Below are 20,100 nucleotides of genomic sequence, written 5' to 3' on the forward strand. Positions count from 1 at the left end.
CATCAGATGGCACACCCTCCCTGTCTGAAAGCCCCTTAAAACTAAAGCACCACCTAAACGTCCAACAAGATTTCGAGGCCTTGGTTCTACTTTAACTGAACCAATCAAATGCAACAGGATATGTTTCCCTGCTTTTCCCTGTTCAGCTTATCACTGAGATGCTGAGTGTGATGGCCGGCAAAAAACACAACTTGATATCCACTTCTGGTTCCTCGTTCAAGCTCATTCAGTGACAGCTTTTCAAGTTGATTTTACTTCCACGCCTGAGATTTACAGAATTAAGCAGAAACTGCATCAGTGTCCTGTATTTGGTTGTTGATCAATGGTCATGACAATTTGTGCAATTAGCATCAAGAAACTGACCTCACAGCCCATTGTTGGTCAGTGATGCTAGTGTTGGTCATTATGCAAATGTACAGCTGGGGAAACCTGCAGTCAGATGAGACTGAAGAAGTCACTTGGATGAATGACGAAACGTTTCACCCGCTAAAAAAGGCCAAGTCCAGGTGAACAGAATCAGATTTTTGGGATTTCCTTACCTGGATGATTGAGCATGCATAAAGACACTGTACCTGGAACTTTCCCTCCTCGTTTGGTCTAAGAGACTCCCACTCGGGAGAGTCGAGGAACTGGTGTCGGTGGATGTAATGCAGAAACTGGCCCTCCAAAGACACGTTGATCCTGAGACAGAGAGCAACAGATACAAGGTTAAAAAGGGAAACGGGATTAAGAAGTGATAATGACAGCAGAGAGAGTTGGAGGTCACAGCAGGTCTAAGACGCTGGAGGTGGATATGGGCAGAAATACCTGCCACAGACAAGCTACCGGACTTCAGTGGACAGAGGTTAAGTATGTTATTGCTAATCAAATGAAGTAAGTTTTCAAATAGGTTGAGAAACGGGACCTATTACTTAGAATTAGCAGCTCTAATAAACAATCGTGTGCAGGGATTTTTTGTCCTGAGGTTTCTTGCAAAAGATTTTAATTCAAGTCATTTCCACATGTGCTGCGGCACCACTACTACTTTGTTTGTTTGTTTGTTTTAAATTAACACATGATTCTTTCATTTCAAGGACCAATTATTTCTCTATGCACGACAACTTTATTGTGTTTTGTTCTTCATTCACTGTAGGCTGAACGTGTTCATATCAATGATGGGACTATCGTGTATATTCGGTCATCTGACTAAATCTAAAGTCAAATCTGAAGTCACTACAACCTGATGAGGGCAAGCTAAGGCAAGCCCAGATTACAAAGACATTTGTATTGGAAAAAGCTGTATCACTGTTATTATGTTAATGGATTTCTCTCTAGAGCCTATTACTGTGTGCTAAAACTGCTCGAAGCATTTATTTAGACACTTCAAAACAATAGGTGTTAATTGCAAGCTATTTTCCAGAGTGTTGTTGCATCAATTACCCTCAAGGCACAACCAAAGGTATTTCAATTGGGGAATCCCATTTTAAAAGTGTCAGTGCACTGCTGGCACTTTGGCATATGTACTATATGGTCCAGATTTTGTGGACACAGGCTTACTCCAGAGTTCTGTTTCCCCGATTTGATTTGATTAACTGTTGTTCCTGAAGGGGAGCAAATACATAAAACCAGGTTCCTACAACTTGCTAAACTTTTCCAAATCTTCCCAAAAGATGCAGATTTATGTCCACTGTTTTTAAATGAGAGGTCACATATGTATTTGGCTGTGGAATACAACCATATCAAGCATCTGGCTTTGAAAATTACTCATGAATTGCACAGAAAAGAAAGGCTTTCCAACACAACAGTAATAATACGTGTTTCTGGCAAATCAGAAGATGCAGATGAATAGAAAAATAAAACGGAAATCTTTGCCAAGAATTCACAGCGTAAGAAAGGAAACGTTTAGCTCATTTGCTCGTAGTTCCAAATTTGGCTTGTAAACTCAGAGCTGTCAGCACCGTGGCCAACATTTAATTTAAGGTAAGAGGAGCCGTCAGTGTCACTCTCCTGTCGGGAGCACAAAGATATGATTTAACCAGCTGGCAGTGAGCAAGGGGACGACACACCAGTGAGTCACAGACAAAAATACTCTGTTTACAACATTTCTCTTGTGTAGCTTCCAGGACTGTGAGATCTAATGCAGCTCTGCTTTGAGGATGTTTGGAGGAAGAGGACAGAGTTCCTTTGACGGTTATGTACTGCCAACAGTCTCAGAGTCATTAATTAAGTTTACTTTTAAATATTTATGTGATGTTATGGGGGGGGGGGGGTTCCCAGTATTGGAAAAATGTAAGCCTGCGGTATAAATTGACATACTTTAAGCACCTTCTGCTTCATTTATTCGGTCTGTTACAGCACTCTTATTAACTTTGCCTACTAAAGTGACTTTAATATCTCAACACTCTGTGGCAGTATGTGGACAGAATGTCTGCACAACAATGCAAAGCACTCATGCAGATTGTGTCTGCATGCATTTGAGTTTCTACATCGAAAATAAAGAATACTACAGCATCTTTGCAACTGTTAGCCTGCATGTGCATATAGGCCCAATAATAAAGGTGCAAAGTTTTTGTTTTTAACATCACTGTTGGTTAGGGTGCTCTGTGTTTTTAATTAACAGACAAAACTACTGTATTGTTTTATTATCATTGCCCTCATTTTCATCATTTTTTACTAACCAGCGAGGACATTTAAGCAGATAAATTCCAAATTAAAAAAACAGAGAAAAAGGAGAAGAAATCAGAGCTTGAAAAATAGTGAAAATTGAATTCTAATGAATGTTATTGTTGTTCCATGCCAAGTGGCTCTGTAACTGGGCAAAGGCTCGGTCACACTGGATTAAAAATAGAACAGCAACCTCAATGCAACTGGAAATTGGTAGCTGCCCTTTGATTGCACTAAAGAGACTGATTGCAAGTAGTTGCACAGACCAAATGGTCAACCACTTTTGATTGCAAGGTGAATGGACAGGTCACCTGGTGGAAGGCAACCTGTCTCAACACAGCTACAGTCCAGCTCTGACTGACTGCAGTCACTCAGATTCATTAGAGAAGGTTTGCAAATCGTTGCCTTCTAATTTATAAATGCAGACAAACTGCCAACAGTTTGCAATTAGTCTGAGTCAGCTTGCACCAGTAATGTTTTAAATACTGTAGAAAGGCTGAATCAACTGGTTGCCAACTGGTTATATTGCAATTATGTTCCAATATATTGCAAAAAGACCACTGAGACCCTGTATCATTTTGGGATTTTTGCTGATTCTTCATATTTAATCGCCATATTATCACAGAACGACTGCCCAATTGCCATTTTATTGGTATATTGCTTGATTTGCAACTGGTTTCAGCTAAATGCAGGTGGCCACCATCTTTAGAGCAACCGTTTCAAAGACAATGAGACTGCAAGTTCATTGCACACAGCTATGGCAGTTTTGGTAAGACTCACAGTCTCCAACATGTTCCCTGCATCACCCTCAAAGGTGATACAGATTTGGTGTTTGCAGCTTATTTCTACTTTTAAAAAGAGCTTTACCTACAAGTATTTTTCTTTTATCATGCAGGTGTTTGGGGATTCACAGAACCCTCGATGCGATACAGTAAGATACAATCCGTGATAACAATCACTCTACAACACTACTACAGCTAGCAAAATCGAAGATATGAATACCACCAAAAAAAAGTAAAAGCAGTAGCTATGTGTGTATTCACAACATTTTGAGATAGGTTGTGTTTGTATTTTTATGTATGAATATTACTGTGTCAGTTCTTTTTATTAGCTCTCGGATTAGCTTTTTCCTGCTGATTGCCACTTCATTAGCCTGATTTTTCTGTAAAACGCCTCCACCAGGAGTCATAAAGCAGGGATCTTGGCAACTCAAAGTGGTGCATCACAAGACGATATAATAAAATGTAGTGCTACATGAGTTTTACGGCCACACTTTAGGTGCGTGCCATCTTGGAGATGTGTGTCAAAGTGTAATCGTCTGCGCACACAGACACACAAACACATTGCCCACTCACTCACCTTCCAGAAAGCAGAAAGGAGAGCCGGTCAATGGGGGTCTTTCCCTCCACAGCATAAGTCTCTCCTGCTTTCAGCTCCAGCACCTTGTTCTCAAAAGCCTTTGCAATCTCCTTGAACACCTGGACAGGCACGCCCAGGGGCAGGTAGACCGCCTGGTAGAGGGAGGCCAGCTCCTCACCTCGTATGCCCTCCTGGTGCAGCCGGTAAAGGAGGTGACAGAGCTGAAGCAAGCAGACCAGCAGTAGAAGCAGGTTCCAGGTGAAGACATCCAGGCCGCACACTGTAAGCAATCCCCACAGAAGAAGACACAGGAAACCGGGACAAAGGAAGCCGAAGATGAAGAGGCACCCGTAGGCCCCGCTTCCTCCCATGTAGCCCAGAAACAGGATGGTGTTACCCAACTGGTAGATGGCTCCCTCTGTGTTGTTGCTCCAGCCATCGCAGAGAGGGGGAAAGAGCAGGCTGTCCAGCAGGCTAGAGTTGTCTGCACTCATGTTTAAATCTTTTCGAATAAGTTCTGGAAAGGTTCTTGGAGCACAAAGCAAAGTTTGTTTGTTTTGTGGTTTTTTTTTTAAGAAGGGACCAATAAGACTTGTTTTCCACTCAAACTAAGTGCTGTTTCTGTCCTATTACTAGATCATCTGTTTGGATTACAGCTTGATTAAAAATAAACAGCCTGATACTGACCAAAAATGTCAGAGGTAATTGCTTGTTCCCTTGGCGTGCAGCGGCAGAAAATTCTTCACCATGAAGATGTTATCACGACTCTATTTGTTGCAGAAACACCGCTGGAATGGGTTTCCTCTGTTTCTTCTCCTCTCATCATGCGTCCCTTCCTCTCTCCTCTGGTTTCTCCCGTCTTTCCCTTCCAAGTTTTCCCGTAGTCTTTCTTGCTGTGCTTTTCTGTCTCTTTTTCTCACCCTCTGGCCTGCACCGTAGAGCCACCAGCTGGAAGAGAAAGGGATAAGGGAGGCGAGGGGGGGAGTCGATAGGGCCCTAGAAGGATAACCATGTTTGGAATTGAAACCCAAGGAGGACAGAGTGGCAGACAGAAAGCAGGCCTGCTACTTAACATAACAGAAAGAGAGACAGAGAGGGGAGAGGGAGGCAGGAAACAGGAGGGAGAAGAGGGACTATAACAAGTAGTATCTCAGAGAGACTCACAAAGTGTCACCCACTTTTTTTTTTATCTGACAAAGAAGTTCCTCCAGGGGGGTTCAGAGTTTCACACAGGCTTCACTGAGTCCAGTTTGCTCGCAGGAAGTGTGGCTCTGCTGGTGCATATTTAGAGACACTGTAATAAGTAGGATGGCAGCTCAGGTCAGATTTCAGGTATAAACACACACCAACATCGCCTCACATATCCGGCTCTCAGTGTGTGGACAGCTCACAGGGACTAAATATCAGTCTATATGAATATTGCTCAGTGAAAATAAGAATGAATGCTATTTTAAAATTAAAACTTTGCAATGGAAATTAATATTAAGAAGTGTTGATTTTCAAGGTACAAGAATACAAAACTCCATATATTCAGCAACAGTGCTTCCAGTTTTTGACTGATTTTTCTTTCTCTCCGTTTGGCTGTTTGTGTCGCTGTTGCCCTGCCAGTTGTCTCTGGTTAACAGGAGGACAGCAATCTGAATCCTAGTGAATAAAAGCAGATGAAAGCTAGTTGGGCTTCTTATGTCTATGATTTCCTTTAGGGTACGGTGAGTGATGAACCAATATATCAGCCAAACATCAATATTGGCAATAAGGAGACACACTGTTTGCAGTACTAAATGATCAGAGATAATGTAATCAAAAAAGGACTTTAAATTCAGTGCAATAAAAGTTACAGCCAGACGTGCTTTTTCCTCCCGTCAGGGTGGAGAGTGTGTTTTCAGTGCAATTTGTCGGAGAGGTGGATCACGTGCAAAAGAAGAAAGCAATAAATGTAGGTGAATTTCTCAATTGCTTCATTTTTAATTTGAGAAAAAGAGCTTTGGTTTTAGCATTCTCTATGAGCACCCTTCTGTGTAAGATTTCTCTAATTTGTTGCAGACATAAAATTATGAATGTTAGCTAAGTGAACAGATAATCTCTCATTTTAAGTTAGTATAAGCATGCACTGAACTAAGAATCTGACATGATTTGAGGGGACTTTTAACCTGCTGACTGGCAACATATATATAATTATATAACATAATAGTTTCAAACTGCAAAATTATAAAACACATTAAATTAGAAAATGTAAATTGTAACATAACTTATGTTAACTGGAAAGATTGTTTATACAGCCTGTGTACAGTATTGAATCTTTTATATTAATAATTTTACTTTACACTTGTCAGCCTACAGAGATGTGAGAAACACTTCCTACATGACTACTGAGGGACATTTACTATGTTTAAAGTGGTCCTATATATGTAATGGTATACATATAATATGTATGTATATATTCCCTTCAGTGTGGGCATAATATGAAGTGAATTAGGAGTGTTTTCCAATACACTATCGCATTCCTTTCAAGTGTTTTTTCAAAGTGTGAAAATGATGTCCACAGCCAAGCACACTTCAGTGACAGGGACACACTGTGGAAAAAGAATGCAGATATGCAAAGTATTGACTTTGCAGGGGCAAGAGTTATTTTTAACTGTAAGTGCATACCAGGAACAGCAACTGTGGCAAGCAACCGTTTCCCTTGGCAGAACTGATCTTCAATGCAAACCTTAAGATGAGTGCACGACTAATAAAAAAAACCTTCACAACAAGTTTATTGCATAGGATTTTTATTCAATGTCACATCAGAATTTCTCAGATTTTGCAGACTTGAAAAAATAGTTTTCGCACAGTTAATCCAACAAAAGGTATAAATAAGAAGTGCAGGGGGGGAGTGAAGAAACAAATACCCGGGGTCACCTTCCACACACAGCAGCACACTGCAAGAGACCAAAATGCACACAATCAGCAATTCACATGACTACTACATCACACCTGACGCTGTATGCAAGTGAAAATCTGGAAGATATTTTATTTAAATTGAGCTGCCCTAAAAAGAGCTGCCCTGGCAAAAGGGGAAAGCCGTTACACCCAGTATAAACAAGTAACGCTGATACCACAGTAAGGTCCGGCTTTTTCATGGTTCACAGAAAGGTCAGGTGCCCACTTTCACGCCACACTGACTCTATTCAAACATATATTGAGGCTGTCAAAGCACATTCAACTAGTGGCATGGAAACTCAGTGTGCACCCATCACATGCAAGATTCATTTCAACAGTATGAATAATAATATTGATAAATGTGTGTCACTCAAAGTTCTTGCAATTCTATATTTATATTAAAGCTCACAGCAACATGTTCTAGTGTGGTATTTAATCGCTACAAATGACTCTAGTTCTCTAGAAAAATTAAAACACTGGGACTGTTTGAAGTGGTTTTATTCAATACTTACCACACAAGCACGCACAGAAGAACTAGTTAGACCTTGAATCCAAGTGCCCTCATGCAGTCTTTGTGTGCCTCAATAAGGTCCCTGCAGTTTTCCTCTCCCTTTTCAATGATGCTGGTGGAAACAAACATGATGGATGAATAAACATTCTCACTTAAAACGAGAAGACCATTTCAATTTCTCTGGCCAGCTCCTCACCAAGCATCCCTGACTTTTTTTGTTTCTGGACATGCGCAGCATGGCTTCAGTGGCTTCTTCTGCTCTGTGCTCTCAGTCACAGCTGCAGTCCCGACGCTGGCAGCAGACAGGGCTGACATCTTCTGACTGAAACAAGGAAATGAGCTGATGAGGACTGGCAAACTTTAACCACTGAGTAACATGCATGTATTTTCACTCAGGCTTCATTTAGATTTACACACGTCTTTATCAGCTGACAAACACTTTTCACAGGGATGCTGGAATATGCAACAGGAATTTTTCTTCACGTGTCAAATAAAGAGGTATGAACCGACTGTGATCCCATGAATTGCTTTAGCTTTGTTTTAATATTCAACGATGGACAAATTGATATTTGACGACTAGAACACGGGATGAGGAAAGCAATGCCACTAAAATACTCCAAACACTCACGGTCCAACCAAAAAGCTCATAATGATACAAAATACAGTTAAATAAAAGAAAAGTGTGAGGATTCGCCAAAGTAAGCCACTATTTTATATTTTTTGGTGTCGCTTCATTATGACGTTTCATAAAACTGCTAATCAACTAATGAAACGTCCTACCATTACATTTATGCTGCTGCTGAAGGGCGCTGAACTGATGCAATGACAAGGTAGTTATGTACTTATGATTAGGTCAACCGGCAAAGTCACCACATGCAACACACAACACATGACTCTGAAGCATCCGAGCCTTCAGAGTTGCTCATAATAATTTAAAACAAATAAACAACAACAACAAAAAACAAAACCCCACAAACCCTCTGTTTGCCTCAGTGTTGTGGTTTACTAGCTTTATCTAACCCTTGTTGCGTAATGTTACTGTCAGCTAACAAAGTTAGCTCACGGTGGCTAACAGTGATGACATAACTAATAACATACAAGCGTTTCGCCCAAACCTACTCAAGCCGTAATGTAGCAGTTAAGCCTCCTGCTCGTTATTAACGTAGCTAAGCTATATTGTGTAACGCTCTCTTACTTGTATGGGGAGGCCGACACTGCCGCCAGTACACCGACGATTCACCTTCAATATGGAACTAACATGCGGGAAACACGTGGTCGCCTGTCAAAGTCACGTGACAATGTCATGTGCCGTGTTAGAGACTTTTGGGAAATGTAGTACTGTATTACCACCAGGCAGACAGGTATGTGAATGTATGGTAAACTTGTCAGACGCATGCTGAAATTATTCTCAGTGCTGAATATTCAAGCATTAACTTATGTGTTGCTTATTTATTGATTGGTTTACCTTTATTAGCTAATTAGATTTTTTTTTTACATTAACTTACATTTAAAATTGAAACCCTTAGCTAAAATTGCTTAAGACGATGCTAAGTTTAAGACTTCTTTTTGAGTTAGTTTGTTAGTTAGCTAGCCAGCTAGTTATCTGTCATATTCCCACACTGGGTCAGGCTATTTCAAATATTCTGTTTGAACTGAAAAGAGGGATCACAAATAGTTATGTCCAACTAATGTCCCCTTTTGATTGTTAAAAGTTTTTCATAGTTAAGGTTTAATTTGGCCAAACAACCAAAACAATTGTATTTCTTGTAATAGGTAGGGCATCTATATAGTCCTACACAATGTAGGACAATATATTTGAATAAAAGACCCAAATATCACATTACAGATGTAACACCAAGAGAAATGTTGCTAAATAAATTATGAACTATATAACTATAACTGCCTATATTTCCACTAAAAAAATACACATACACATCAAGTAAAGAAAGCGATAATATGAAAAATACATTATATATTTACATTTACTTAGACAGTATAAAGAAAACCTGCTTGGTATAGAGTACAGAATACATCTGAAAATGTTTCAAACTGTACCTAATCATTTCTTATTATTTTTATTAATCCTTTATTTATCCAGGTAAAAAAATCTCATTGAGATTAAAAATCTCATTTCCAAGAGAGACCTGGCATCATGGCAACAAAAGTCACATACCACATAGGTATATAACATTTAATTTCTACAGGTGCTAATGCTAAAATGTTCTCAAATTCCCATTATATTATGTTCTTCTGTTTTCTGTTTTGTAGACAGACAGAATTAGTACATTAGAAAAAATGTACAAAGGGCAGCTGACATTTATGATTCAGGATATCAGGTTCATCCACATGGTCGACATCACCAAGCATGAAGTTCTATTGCACCGTGCTATTAATGATATGTCAGTGCTGGATGATTGCAGATTATTGAGTCCAACCTCAAACATTTAACTTTCAAATGTTCACATTTGAGTAGCTGCAACCAGATTTTTTAAAAATATTTTTATCGTAAAAGTTAGAAATAATTTGTTGCAGCATCACGCTTCCTATAAAACCTGCGCTTTAGTAATGATCAAGAATGTGTACACTCAGAAAATTAACATCAGCACTGCACAGATTTTATTTTTCTACACAACTCTGTAAGATATTCTGTTCTGTAAGACGCAGTTGCTGCTGGTGGGCGCAATATACACAATGTTGCCTCGGGAGTTTTGGAATATGAAAAATGTTCATTTTCGGACCTGCAGTACCGAAAGGTATGTGTGTGCTTCAACATGTCTACTGGGTCTATTGTGCGTCACCACAACAAAGCAATGCGTAAGCAGCGGCACTGAGTCACTTACTCTAGTTTGAGGGCCAGCTGTGTGCTAGATAAATAAGCAAGTAAGCATATTGTTCTGTGCTGTGATACATGCACTTCCATTTTCTGCAGTCTTTGCTATGCTTTCCACTGTATTACTGTGTATATGACACATATATAAATGCATATGTTGTCTGCAATTTATGCTCAATTTGATCCAAATACTGTTTTGGTGTTCACAAATGGAAGACAGGTGGAGAGCCACAGTTTGAGTCCTGATCGCCCGATGCCTTGTTGTCCAGTTGGCAGAAAACTTTCAGCAGCTTCTGACAAATGTAGGCCTCCTATTTTACTATTGTTTGATTAGTATTTGAAACAGAGAACTTGTGACATACACTGAAAACAAAGAAGGGCAGTTGCAACTAAACTGCAGGTTGGGTTACTCACTGAGCTGCTTTTGTCATGGCTTTCTAACAACCATGCAGTCATCCAAAGCATGCATCGGGGACAATCTGAGGTTCAGTATCTTGAAAAAGAATGAACTGAGTTTGAGTTTCTGATTAGCAAACAACCAAAAGTACCTCCTGAACTACAGATGTCCTGAATGTGTTGTGTATGTTTTACTGCCAGAACTGGAAGTTGAGGTAAATGGCTTACAGAGTGTGTAATGTGTTAAATCCATTGTTTGTATCCTATATTAATATTGTTTTACTTAACTTTACTAGATTAACCATAGCCAAATACACCAAGAAAAAAATATAATACATTCTTAGTCATAGAAAATCACTGGAAAAGCAATTTATGTTGTTTTTGGAATGTCGTAAAAACTAAATTCCTTCCTCGCCTTTATTAATTTATTCGTTTTTGGTTTCAGTAATCATTTCCTCTGAAGCAAACCTACACATCACCGTCACTCAACCAGATCTCTGCCAGACATTGCATTATTATTTGAAGACATGTAGCCTGAATTCAGCGCTTAACACTTACATGTCAGTGAAAGTGAAAACTACATCAGTATGACATCCAGTAATCTCGTAAAAGTCTTTTTTTACATTCGAGGTCACAAAGGACTGAAGCCTATTTTAGGACACACACTGAGGGAAAGAGACTGTGCACCTGGACAGGTTGGCACAGGTCTAACACACACACACACACACACACACACACACACACACACACACACACACACACACACACACACACACATCAATCACGTCAACATCATTTCCCTTGCAAATCTGCAAAGTCTGGACTCTAACAGAGAGAATTTTCTTATACACGACCATTTTTATTGTTTCCTGTACCCTTCTCCACAGGGACAGTTGTACAAAGTTATTAAAAAAGATTTCATCTCATAAAATGTAGCTCACATTATTAGACACATCCCATGGCCTAAGCTGCCAGTAATTCACCTTACCCACTGACACGGTCTCTAAGTTAATCCCACTGTGCTGGCACAACCTCTAATATCAGTTTTATTTTTCGTTTGCTAAACTAACAAGTTTGCAATGAATCCCACCCACCCAACAGAGTTCAAAAAAGATCCAGGTAAATCATCTCCAAATTTTCCATTTTGTCATCCAGGGAAATAAATATTTCAGCCTTTGTTTTGTTTACTGTTACTGATGTGATATGTGCAAACAAACAACATGGGAGCTGGCTCAAAGCTGCATGCATATGTACAGTATCAGGTAACACAGTACAGGGTTTAATTACATCCCCAGTTAGAGGTGGCCCAGGTTGAACTTGTCCCTGTACATGCTGCCAGATGTATATTTCACATGACAATAATTGCGATCCCTTCCCATCCCCTGTACAGGCACACACCCATCATTGTCTTTGGTATTAATGTGAGCTGGACCTTGCCCTCTTGACACGGCTTGATTTATGTGGGGATGAGACACAGATACTGAATAGTTGATGAGCTGGGTGAAAAAGAAAAGAAGTGTAGGGGGGGAGTGGGGCAGAAATAGAGAGAGGCAGACGAAGAGGGTGCGGAGGGAGGGAGGGATCGAGCAGAAAGGCGGGTATCCACTCGCCTCGCTCCGCGCAGCTTCAATAAGCCCTGAGGTTGGGAGGCTTGTTAGAATATTACCTTGTGACCAATAGGAGAGGTCAGAGCTGGTAGAGTCAGGCTCTACTCATCCTCAGAAGAGGCAGAAGCAGCAGTAGCAGAGGGGAGGATGGCATTCGGCTGATCACAGGGAACTAAAGTTGGCCATGGAGAAATTGAAAGGTCCCAACGTAGCATGCACCAAAGCCAACTGTGGATGGAGAGCCCTGCTTCTCCCGCAACTGAACAGACAGTCTCTGTACGTGTACGGCAGCGAGGTGGCCGTGGAGAAGGAGTGTATCCGACAGCTGGAGAGTGGAGTCTTTGTCATTCACCCTTTCAGCCTCATGAGGTATTTAATATATCTGATAGATTGAGGTCAGTCATGCATATCACTTCCACTGTTTCTTTGGTCTGTCTCTGCAAGTTTTTATAGTTAACCGATTACTTAATTTCTCCCTTACATTTAATGAATAATTATACATGTTATAGTTCAGTTTTTGGAGTATTTACCGGAAATACAAAGGTGCAATGCATTAACTTGTTCCTTTGAATATCATTAGAATAAGTGCATTAATGAAAACAAATATAGATACTGCGTACAGATTTACTGAGTACCATAAGTTTACCATATTACATAAATCACACCGTTGTTGGATGAGACAGAAGAGGAATTCCTCTTGAGTCCTCTAGGTTAAACTTTTAAAGTGTTAAATGCTAAACAGTATTTATTCATCCAGTCATTAATTGGCAATGAGAATGATTTTCTTCTGATATGACAATAGAGAAAGCCTTAGAAATAAAGCCGACAATAAGACGCATTATTTTTAGGATAAAAGGAAACAAGTAAATTTTAAAGTGACACAAGAAACCTAAAAGAACGATCCAAGGTTTATAAGAAATAACCGAGTTAGAAGAAAAATACGGACCTATCAAATGACTTCTTTAAGGAACGCGTTTTCACAGAGAGCTGGTTTTGTATTATATATGCAGGATTGCTAATATTAGTCTGTAAGATGATCAGATGGAGGGAAATTAGAGAGGGAATGAAACAATTGAGATCAGAGAGCAGAGTTATTTGAGCCTGGCAATCGTACCCTGGCTGAGGAGATGTACACTTACATTATCAGAGTATTTAGTGTGCATGAATCGGCTTGCCTTACCGGCTGTCTAATGAGTTCTTTTAGCAAATGATGTGAGACTTTCCACTACACTGTGACATGGAAAATAAGAGTTACTGGAAAGTCACACATATGTTTTTGTGGTCATTCCTCCCCTAGGAGTTACTACATCTTGATCATGATGGTCATCACATTTCTGAACCTGATTGGGATTCCCATGGAGATAGCCTTTCTGGACGGAAACAGCGGGCTGGCATGGGAAGGCTTTAACGTGTTTTCAGACACTTTGTTCCTAATAGATGTGGCACTGAATTTCCGGACAGGGATCATAACCGAGGACGCAGAGGTGAGAGTGGCTATATTCTATTTTCAGACACATTCTGGAAGTCTATAATCCGGGTGCAGACGAGCACATACATTCCATCTCTGCACCATCTGTAATCTACTCGATACACGAAAGGCTAGATTAACGGCATCCCCCTTAGCTCCTGGACACGGGCGAAAACGGCTACTGCTGTTTGATTTTGTAACGGGGATTATGATGTTGTGGATGAATGAGAAGTATAACATTTCAAATTAAGTATTATGCGCAATATGTCCTGTTTGTTTTCGCTGGCTCGTGTTTCGTGACTTCTGTCTTCCTAATGGCCCATCTGTGATGTTTTTCCTGTGTTTATTCTCGACCGCACATCTGGTTTTGCCAGATTTACTCTTGGTCTGCTTGAAATATTGATGCATGTGCCTCTGTAACATTTTCAGAACCCTGCCAAGCTCGTCTGACATCACACTCACTTACTTTTGGATGAACTCGCCAAATATTGTTTTAGTTCGAGTGTTAAATTATACATGCGATTGTAGCACATGGTGAACGGCGTCTTCATCTATCTGCTCACTCTGCTGCTCTGTTCTGTTTTACAGGAAGCAATTCTGGATATCAAGCGGATCCGAGTCAGCTACCTGAGGACATGGTTCATTCCAGACGTTATAGCAGCTTTCCCAATTGGCTACATACTGCTGTTTGCGGTAATAATAAAGAGGAAGAGGCAGGAAAAGCCAACACTGTACTTCTTCTGTACTGTATATGTTAGCACTTAGAAAAGCAAGAAAGCGTTGCTGACACTTAAGCAAAGTTATAAATGAGCAAATGAGGTGGATTAAGATTCTAATTGCAGCATTTTTAATGTACAATGTCAGGGACTACATTACCACAACGATGACAACCCCTCCAAGACCAACAAGATGATGAGGATACTGATGTTTGTGCGGATCCTCAGTTTAATCAGGCTGGCTCGAGTCTCCAGGCTGGTCCGGTTCTTCAACGAAGTGGAGAAAGTAAGTTTAAATGCCAGAGAGTCGTCAAAGCTCACCTCTGAAATTCAATCAGCCTTTCTCCTCCCTGCTGCCGATACTTTACGACACCGGGCTCTAGTGACAAATCTGACACTTAGCAATGTCATGCTCGTGCACTGATGGGCAATATGCTTATTTTCTAAGTGAATTTGCCTGCCGGTGTTTAGTAAACAGTAAATACAGAAACACTGGGCTCAATCAACGTGGGTTTATGTAACAAATGGTCAATATAATGACAGTTTCATATAGAACAACACTGTTATCTCTCTGGCAAGGTGTTTTTATTGCATTATCTATCTAGTTGCAATAATAAATGGTTTGTAGTGTGTGCTTTGTTGGGGGTTCCCATAAATCCTGGAAACTTTATGCTGTGCTTTAACTGTCCTTCTCTTTTGATGAAAGCTGCCTGTCTCATCTCTAACAGATCGTGCAGCCAAAAGTCTGGGCTCTGATCAGGAATCAGATCATGTTAGAGTGGCAGGCTGAGGGTTAATGTAGTGTTTTATCAACACGTCGCTCGCGTTTTGGAGGTGTTCTTGTTGCACTAAGCTTCTTGTCCGTTGTGGCAGTTTGTGGCATCTGTGGGTAGTGTGCTTTTAACTGACTGGTAAATTAGGTTTGGATCAAGAAATCTGTCCTTAGAGCATATTTTGATTAAAAAACATTATCTTTTTTTCTGAAGTCACATTAAGCTAGAAATACAAGCAGCTGAATGATCAAACATGTACATTTTCACAAGAAAATGATTAAACCATTAGCCCACGTGTTCCTCATAGTTCACACATCAACGTCCCACTCCAACTTTGAGCTTGTCTTCTTACAGCAGTCGTGTTCTCTCAGCCTTCCTTTGCAATTACCATTATTTTACTTGCAAATAAAAGTCCATTACATATATTTTACTCTCCACTTGTGTAGGGTTGGGGCCAGCTGTGATAGGGTGAGAGGCAAGGCACACCTTAGTTAGGTCATCAGACCCATCACAGGGCTAACAAATGAGGTGGTTAAGATAATCTGACTAAACTGCCGGCTCACTTACAGCCTAGCTCCTCATGTTTCTCGTACCATCTGACCTCGCTGTATTGAAGTGATCATGCAATGTTGTATATTTCAACAATGAACAAAACTATTAAAATAAGACCTGGGTTCTAATAAACCAGAACGATAAAAAGGTCGAATTGATCCTTCAAGCTTGCCCAATAAATAACTAAATCATGGCTGTTCCACACTCCAAAACAACAACATTCATATTCACTCACTGTAACAGTGAGTGAATATGAATCCTTAATACAGTAGAAAGAGCTGGCTGACCCTAAAACAAGTGTGCACCCTGTTTGCTGCTGCAAAGATGTCCACTCGGTCAAACACTCTATCAGTACAGTGTAATGCTGTGTATTACTCACTGACCAGGTGTCGTGTACCCTTTTCCTGACAGGTGTCAAATGCAAACCTGGAGGTGGTTCGCCTGTTCATCCGCATCATGTCTCTCTTCACAATGATTTTCCTGCTGTGCCACTGGAACGGATGCATCCAGTATTTTGTGCCTATGCTGGAGGAGTTTCCCAACGACTGCTGGGTCCGCAAAGAAAACCTGATGGTGAAGCTCATTTTACACATCAGTGCTTACTGAGATGTTTTGTAGCTCTCGCTTTGTCTTCAATGTAGACAATTAAGGACTGTAAAAATGCAATAATGAGAAAAAGAGAAAAAAAAATTAACAATGTTAACCTAGAAGCCTGTCTTACGATGAGAAATAATAGACAATAATGATTGAACCTTTCCTTTCAGAATGCCACGGTCATCGTTAAGTACTCATGGGGTGTTTTCCGAGCTCTCTCCCAGATGATTGCTCTCTCTTACGGCTCTATGGACGCTCCAACAAGTTAGGAGTTTAAGTTTTCTTTCTCTGCCACTTTAAAAAGCAAATATGATCTATATTCTCCCTCAGATGTGAACACTCAACTGCACTGGCATGTCTTTGTTTTGTTCTCTAGATTATGTTGAAATGTGGATCGTCATGGTCAGCATGGTGTCCGGATGTCTGATGTACACCGTCCTCGTGGCCAATGCGACAGCCATGATCGCCAACCTTGACCCAGCGGCCAAGGAGTACAAGAGCAAGGTCTTCATGGGTGACACTTATACTCCTTAAACAGCAAGTACAGTGTAGAAATAAACAGGTTAAACCGACTAAAAACGGGGGGGAAGCACTGCACAGTATATACGTTCTGCTTGGCTAAGATGCCCTAAGCAACTAAAGCCATGATTTAGTTCCTGGCTCACCAAACCTTTGTCATTCCTCTACTTTCTGTCAATTCTACCTGAATTCTATCGGAAATAACAGAAATTAGCAGTAGTGAAAATATATTGAGTTCCTTTCAACATATGTAATTTCTAAATGAATTTTTTCCTGATTAATTTAGACTTTTTGTAGTTAGATTGAACTTTTATTGACCAGTAATCACTTATCGTTATTCTGAATTCAATTGTTCAAGTAATATATTTAAAACGTATGATATAATCTATACATGGTAATCTAATGTAATATATTCTATCCATCTTCAACAGATGAGCCGTTTGGAGCACTACATGGCCTTCATGAAGCTCCCTCCAGAGTTGCAGCTTCGCATCAACAACTACTACCAGGCTCGCTATGGAGGGAAGTGGTTTGATGAGAAGGACGTCATGGACACCGTGTCCTCAGCACTCAAAGAGGTATAGATGGGGTTATTGCTAATCTCCAAACTGGCTGAGATTGATTTGATTTGGTTGATCTCATACTGATATCTATATGAGATGTCATCCTCATACATACAGATTCACAGCTGTGCTTTTGTGTATCTTGGTCACATTCACTCAGTGTACATAAATATCTGTTTTTCATTCATTCTTTAATCTTGCCTGAACTGAGTGTGATTTGTTGTTTCTTAGCTCACGTCTATCTTCATTTGTCATACCAAGCTTTGTGTTTGTTCATTTGTGTGTATTTTTCAGCAAATTGTGACAGTGATGTGCAGCCGGCTGCTGAGAAACGTGCCGATGTTTCAGAACAGAGATCAAAGCTTTATCAACACCGTCCTCCTCAAACTGCAGTACGAGGTTTTCCAGGAAGGAGACATCATCGTCCGACAGAATGTCCCGGGCGACCGCATGTTCTTCATCGATCACGGCCAGGCCCTTGTGGAGACCGATTCCTATGAAAGGGAACTGTGTGATGGAGACTTCTTTGGAGGTGAGTTGGATTTACTCAAATATAGTTGTTGCTGGTGTCTAATAATAATTCATGAGCTCTAAGACAGGCCTTGCAAAACAATAAAAAAATAACTGGTGATGGTTAGGGGTTCAATTTTAGGCATGTGTCATGTGTTTAATTTGAAAAGTTTCCAAATTATTTCCTCTGCAGAATATTTATTATTTGTTTTTTTTTTGTTGCCATTTGTGTTTTAGAAGAACAGTGTTGAACCAAAGTGATTAAATCTTCTCCTTTTTTGCCAATTTGGCTGACTTCTTTAATTCTCCATCATTACATGCGCACACTTCCAAATCTTTTTGGCAGCAGATCTCTGCGACGTTTAAAGCTTAGCAGGCCTCCCTCAGACAACTCAGCTTTAATTTAGGATTAATTGTCAGATCTCATCCCCGTCATGAGATTTTATTTGCTCATTAACCACAGTCTTACGGACCCTTCTGTGTGTACAGAGACATGTGTGCTGAACAAGGGCAAACATCTGGCCACAGTGAAAGCACTGACCGACTGCCAGTGTTTCTCTCTGTCCTGGGACGACTTTCAGGATGCGCTGGAGGGCTTCCCAGATGTCAGGAAGGACTTGGAAAAAATGGCTCTGCTCAACTCTGATGGTGGACTCGTGTAAGAACAAAAACAGCACTTGGAATTACAGTATTACCTAAAAGGACGACGTGTTTCTTGGGCATTTTAGGTAGTTGCGTCATGGACCATGAGACTCACCCACATGGACGCCAGTTGGACTCTTATTCAAGGACATTATGGAAAGTTTTAAAGTCTTTCAATCTAGGAATTATTATGTCTGCTGATCCAACAGTTATCAGTAATAAACAACAGTAAACATGGTGAAGGATTTGATCTCAGCCACCTTCTTCTCCGTATCCCAGTAATGAAGCTTATCCTGGTTTAGTGTTTACATGGAACACAGAGAAATCTGGTCATTCACATCCTTATGGTCATAGGAAATACTTATCATTAATTCATCTTTGCTGTAGGCTGTATGCACATGTGCCTGCTAGCCTTTCACCCTTCCACTATCTTTTTCATTTTGAAAGACAACACTTACGCTATATAAACTAGCCATTTTTGTTGCTAGGCAAATCGTTTCTGTTACGTCAGCTGTATAGGTAAGCAGCAACAAGAAACTGGGCACTCCGGCTATTCTAGGATTTCTCTAGACTGGGGTAAGTTCTTAGACAGGTTATGGAAATAAACAGGATTTTACATTCATACTAAAATACTCAGTCAGTGCATAATATTTGTGGCAAAAAATAAAAATTTGGTCAAATGTAAGCAATAAGGAGAGCAGTAGTTTTACAATAATTTGGCTGTTGGAGGAACTTATTAATGCAAAAGGCATACAGTAAAATTATTGCCAATTTTTTCAAATAGTTATCACAGTTAGGGACTGTTGTGGAGGGCTACACCAATAATAACAAATAATTAGTGCGGCCATCTGGAACAGTCCGTATCTCATGTGGTCCCTTGGAAAAATGAAATGCCCACCACTGCTTTAGACCAGCTGTTTTATCTTTGATCTACCTGTGAGTGCTCCTGTTCATGATGGATGTTTTGCCTCAAAACAGTCGTAGTGTGGCTAATCGTGAATATGCACTTTTGACTGTCTGATTTCTTGGGTTCTTAACCTCTTTGAACTTTTTATTCCCAGATCTCAGCAATTACATTTACTGCCATGTTAACAGCTCTGCACTGTGCACAGTAAAGACACTAACTTTTGGTTGTTGAAATGTTGAGTTTCTCAGGTATTTGGCTTTAAACTATTAGACAAAGAGAAATTTTGGTCTTGTGCTCCTCAGGTGACCATATTAATAAAAATCTTCATGCAGTCCAGCTCAGATTTTCTTTAAATATTTTAAAATGATGAGCTAAAAAATTATGATCACCTCTCTAATATGCTCCGCCCTGTGGTTATCTGGCACTTTGTGGCAGGTCCTCAAAGTCCTGTGAGTTGCAAGGCGGCGCCAACGTGAATCCAAAAACGTTCCCTCAAACCTACTGTCACCAGGTAACAATAGGTTTGAGGGAAGTTGTTACTAAAGTGTTCCGACCCAGTTGTCTGGCCATCGTGATAAAAATCTGGTC

At 40.2% G+C, this 20,100-nt stretch overlaps 3 protein-coding genes across 4 annotated transcripts in view; 1 reads left to right on the forward strand and 2 right to left on the reverse strand.

Moving 5' to 3' along the window:
• Positions 1 to 5,050, reverse strand: part of popdc2 (popeye domain cAMP effector 2) — a 13,403-nt gene extending 8,353 nt beyond the window's left edge. For both annotated transcript variants that reach the window (XM_005745284.1, XM_005745283.1), the window contains exons 1-2: positions 4,003 to 5,050; positions 573 to 681 (exon numbers count right to left, since the gene is read on the reverse strand). In XM_005745284.1, the coding sequence (XP_005745341.1) occupies positions 573 to 681; positions 4,003 to 4,496 (603 nt within the window). In that variant the 5' untranslated portion in view covers positions 4,497 to 5,050. The remainder of the gene's footprint in view (positions 1 to 572; positions 682 to 4,002) is intronic.
• Positions 5,051 to 6,756: 1,706 nt separating this feature from the next.
• On the reverse strand, positions 6,757 to 8,742 carry cox17 (cytochrome c oxidase copper chaperone COX17). The gene is made up of 4 exons (XM_005745285.1): positions 8,631 to 8,742; positions 7,632 to 7,757; positions 7,437 to 7,547; positions 6,757 to 6,923 (listed from the first exon to the last, which is right to left on the reverse strand). Exons 2-3 carry the CDS (start codon positions 7,748 to 7,750, stop codon positions 7,463 to 7,465), a joined length of 204 nt encoding a protein of 67 aa, XP_005745342.1. The 5' UTR covers positions 7,751 to 7,757; positions 8,631 to 8,742; the 3' UTR covers positions 6,757 to 6,923; positions 7,437 to 7,462.
• A 3,538-nt stretch (positions 8,743 to 12,280) lies between these two features.
• LOC102207822 (potassium/sodium hyperpolarization-activated cyclic nucleotide-gated channel 1-like) lies at positions 12,281 to 19,889 on the forward strand. The gene is made up of 10 exons (XM_005745286.2): positions 12,281 to 12,637; positions 13,566 to 13,752; positions 14,325 to 14,429; positions 14,601 to 14,738; positions 16,189 to 16,350; positions 16,542 to 16,635; positions 16,748 to 16,875; positions 17,322 to 17,468; positions 17,748 to 17,985; positions 18,453 to 19,889. The coding sequence occupies exons 1-10, from the start codon at positions 12,453 to 12,455 to the stop codon at positions 18,623 to 18,625; spliced, it is 1,557 nt and encodes a 518-aa protein (XP_005745343.2). The 5' UTR covers positions 12,281 to 12,452; the 3' UTR covers positions 18,626 to 19,889.
• The last annotated feature ends 211 nt before the right edge of the window (positions 19,890 to 20,100 follow it).

This window comes from Pundamilia nyererei, unplaced genomic scaffold (assembly GCF_000239375.1).
Source record: "Pundamilia nyererei isolate P.nyererei 1_Seehausen unplaced genomic scaffold, PunNye1.0 scaffold00157, whole genome shotgun sequence".
In the NCBI taxonomy this organism is placed as follows: Eukaryota; Metazoa; Chordata; class Actinopteri; order Cichliformes; family Cichlidae; genus Pundamilia; species Pundamilia nyererei.